This window comes from Belonocnema kinseyi, chromosome 4 (genome assembly GCF_010883055.1).
Source record: "Belonocnema kinseyi isolate 2016_QV_RU_SX_M_011 chromosome 4, B_treatae_v1, whole genome shotgun sequence".
Lineage (NCBI taxonomy): Eukaryota > Metazoa > Arthropoda > Insecta > Hymenoptera > Cynipidae > Belonocnema > Belonocnema kinseyi.
The window spans coordinates 88,080,924-88,085,207 of NC_046660.1; the positions used below are offsets into that span (position 1 = coordinate 88,080,924).

The 4,284-nt window shown below is 36.8% G+C and overlaps 1 protein-coding gene across 1 annotated transcript in view; it reads left to right on the forward strand.

Annotated features, from left to right (window-relative positions):
• LOC117170997 (laminin subunit beta-1) overlaps positions 1-3,927 on the forward strand; it is a 26,764-nt gene extending 22,837 nt beyond the window's left edge. Inside the window, exons 13-15 of the mRNA XM_033358042.1 lie at positions 1-449; positions 537-1,620; positions 1,703-3,927. Coding sequence (XP_033213933.1) covers positions 1-449; positions 537-1,620; positions 1,703-2,686 — 2,517 coding nt within the window. The 3' untranslated portion in view covers positions 2,687-3,927. The remainder of the gene's footprint in view (positions 450-536; positions 1,621-1,702) is intronic.
• The last annotated feature ends 357 nt before the right edge of the window (positions 3,928-4,284 follow it).

Genomic DNA, 4,284 nt, shown 5'->3' on the forward strand with positions numbered 1-4,284 from the left:
GATGTCATCTGTGAATGTCGTGAAGGCTATTCAGGACCAAGATGTGACAGCTGTGCTGAAAACTACTATGGGAATCCCGAAGTACCTGGTGGAAGTTGTTCTGCCTGTGACTGTAGCAACAATACGGACATATACAGGCCAGGAAATTGTGATCCACACACTGGACGCTGTCTGCAATGTTTGTACAATACGGCCGGTCCAAACTGTCAGATCTGTAAGCCTGATTACTTCGGTAATGCTCTCTTTAAGGATTGTCAACCGTGTGGGTGTGATGTTCTTGGAACAGACAGAGATGTTGGATCTTGCGATCATCGAACCGGACAGTGTCCTTGCCTTCCGCACGTTATTGGTAAACTTTGCAACGCCTGTGAAGAAAATCACTGGAAGATTGCTAGTGGTCAAGGTTGCGATCCTTGCGAGTGTGACCTTGTTGGCAGCGTATCTGACAAGTAAGAAATTTAATTAAGAAACAGGTGCAAAAAGAGCTTATGAAACATTTCTTGTCCTTGCTTAACAACTCTTCATTTTCTTCTTAGATGTAATCCCTTCGATGGAACTTGCGAATGTCGTGCAGGCTTTGGTGGCAGAAGATGTAACGAGTGCCAAGCAAACCATTGGGGTAATCCCAACGTGGAATGCTACCGTTGCGACTGTGACCAGATAGGATCAGCCAGCCCACAATGTAACAGAGAAACTGGTGCCTGCGTCTGCCACAAAGGAATTGGAGGTCCCAAATGTGATCAGTGTGATCGTAGTTACATCGGTTACGCTCCTAACTGCAGTCCTTGTGGCGAATGTTTCGATAATTGGGATATGATCCTTGATGGTTTGAGAAACAAGACCGACTACGTTATCGCGGAAGCCTCCAACATTCAAAAGGTAGGAACCACCGGAGTCTACAGTCAAGAATTCGACGACATGGTGAACTCTATCGAACAGGTGAAGACTCTGCTTGGAAACGCAACAATCAGAAGCCAGGATCTAGATGAACTGAACAAACTCGCGGAAGACTTGAACAAGAACGTTTCCGCCACTGCAGAAAATCTTCTGAGGGCTGATGAACTCTTGAATAATGTCAAGCAGAGGGTAAACATCAATGATGTAGCTTTGAAAACGTTAAAGAACAAGACGAACAGCCTTAATGAGCAAGCTACTAATCTGAAGGAAAACGCAACCTTTTTACAAGAGGGAAATGTCCAAGGTGCGTTGAATGTCACCCGACTGATGGCTGCGCAATCTCAGCAAGCTGAAAAAATGGCAAACGATACCACAAACATTTTGGATAATGCTGATAAGTATAAGAAACATACTGAATCCCTGATTGCCAAAAACAGCGATGCCGTGGTTCAAGCTCTTGCAAAGAATAAGGAATCTCTGGAGAACTTGCGAGAGAAGCTGGGCTCCTTTACTGAAGTAATTCCTGAATTAAATTTGAATATGTGTGGACAAAATGCAACGGAGTGTGGCAGCGTTTGTGGAGGGGCTGGATGTGATACTTGTGGAGGACTATCTTGCGATGCTGGAGCTAAGACGAAGGCTACTCAGGCTTTGGATGTTGCAAAGAAGCAATCAACAAAGATTAAGAATTACAAAGATGAGGCTGAACAACTGCTTCGTAGCGTAAGTATTGATTGGACTATCATCAGATATTAATGACTGACTTATATTATAACGAACTTGTAACCCAAAAATTAATTTCCAGATGAACCAAGTGAAAAGTGACGCCACCTCAGCTCGGTCAAATGCTCAAGACGCTTTCAACTTCGCCTCAGATGCTCGAAACCGATCCGACGACTTGGCGCGGAATATAAGCGACTTGGCCGACAAGATCGGAAGTCTTCTAGATCAAAACCAGAACCAGGATCATACAACACCGGCTCAAGTCAGAACACTCGCCGAAGAAGTCATCGCGAAGAATATTCCTCTCAAACCCGAAGAAATCAGAGAGCTTGCTGATAAAATCAAGCAGATTGTTGGATCTCTCACCAACTCTGATACGATCCTCGCTGACACTAAAGATGATTTGGATCGCGTCCTAGAACTGAAAGCCCAAGCCAATCGGACTAAGGAAGCAGCTCTTGAGAAGCAAAATCTGGCAAGCAAGGTTGGTGATCTTCTAAACGAAGCTAAGGAAGCTCAGGATCTTGCTGATTCTGCCATCGAAAAAGCTAATAAAGACATCACTCTCTCTGAAAAAGATCTAACAGAGATCATCGAGGTGACAAGCGAGGCCAAGAAAAGAGCAGACAATACTAAAAATTCTGTGAATGCTCTCGAGGATAGGCTGAATATACTGCTCTCTCATGCTGGAAGGAATGAATTTATTGTCAAGGAGGAAATCGCAATTCAAGGTGCAAAAGTAGGCGAGGAAGCTAAAGTTGTTGAAAATAAAACTTATCAACTTGGAGAAAAGTACAAACAAGCTAGTGACACTCTGAATGAGAGAGTGGATAAGAGTAAGGCCAATATTCAAAGGGCAAAGAGACTATTGCAACAAGCTTCAGAACTGACTGCTGACACATCTACCAAATTTAAAGATCTTAATGGAATGGAAAGTGTCTATAAAGACAATGAGAGAATTCTAAGTGGTCTGATGGCTGATGTTGATGCCATGAATGAAGAAATGAATCATCAGCTTAAGGATATTGAGAAAAAGTCTCAAGCTTACAGACAATGTTCAACCTAAAAAGATCAAGGTGTTGAATGCAAATCATTAGGTTTGTTTCTATGCATTTATAGTCAGAGATCTGTAAATTATACAGGCATTAATGAGACTTTCTTCAGAAATGTAAATGTGAAGAGATTCTATAGTTAGGAAATTACTGTTACTAAATATTCTTATTTGATTTAATAATTTTTGAATGAGTTGAAATTTTCATATTTACAATTTTGTTTTCGTTGGTGCTCTACCATTTTTCTCTTTTTTAATACTCTGTCGATGTGATGTACTTATTATCCCTGCGAGGGATATAAATAATATAAAATGCTTGATTTGTAAATCAATGAGAAGAGAATACAAAAAATTCAGTTTCTGATAAAGAGTAGAGAAAAACGTTCCGAATGAATGTTAGATTCAAAATCCAATTTGGGACCATTTTAAAAATCTTCTGTATTCTCTGTTTTTGACTGTTTTCTTTAAAGTGCCATAAATTTGGACCCGGGTCCAATAGCTTAAGAGGAAAATTACGTATAAATCTACATGAACCCCAGCAGACGAGGATGTACATATGTAAATATATTAATCAGAATCGCATCCATATCTTTTTCCGGAAGCTTTATACTCTCTTAAGAAAATCGAGACAATTAATAGAGATATACGTAACCCAAATTCGATGGCTTGAAAGAGGGGATATAAATAATAGAATGACTGAAATAATGAAACTTTTTTATCTTTTTTAAGAAATATTTCAAATTTTGTACTGTTAATGACAGTGATTCAACTCTTCTCGATGGCCTTCGAAATTTAGAAGTATAAGTAAATAAAATCACAACAAGATAATGTTTTGATTCGTATATTTAATTGTTTGTTACAATTGTAAACTGAAAAAAATTATAAAGAAAAATAAAAAACCTATAATAAAATTGTCGGAAAGTTGGAAAGCATGCTACTATTTTAGAATATTTTCATCTATTTGCTAGAATTTATAACAGATTAATTATAATGACGATTTTAAAAGCTTTAAATTGGAAATTATCACCTAGAAAACCCTCAAATGTAAAATTATTTAGTTTTGAAAGCCTAATTCTAGAATAGTTTATTTCATGAAACTTTCAATTTAAAATTGTTTAACTTTTTAAGGTTTGAAATTCAGAATTTTAAGTTTTCAATGTGGTAGGGTATATGTAGCAAAAAATTCGGGCTTTTTGTACCGAAATTTCGTTACAAATAGTCTCTTATCCATGTTCAATTTTGAATTATAAATGTTATGATAAATGTGAATTTTATAAACTTAAGTCTTTTTTTAAGTAAATATTTCAACTTCTTTTTAAATATAAAAAAATTGTATTCATATTTTCTCATTCCTCTCCTTCCCCTTTTCTTGTATCCACACTTTTATCTCGGGAAAACATTTAATCGAACATTTTCAATAATATTTCAAATGAAGGATTATAAAATTACGAGTTTGAATTAAAAAGCCCTAAAATTTGAGAATTTTAAAGTGAAAGCGTGTATAAATTATTTTAAATTGAAATTGAAACAGAATATCTAATTTCAAAATTAGAAAGATTAAAATTTGAAAATGAAAACAAGTATTGAATTGCAAAATTTATAATTTCGAATAA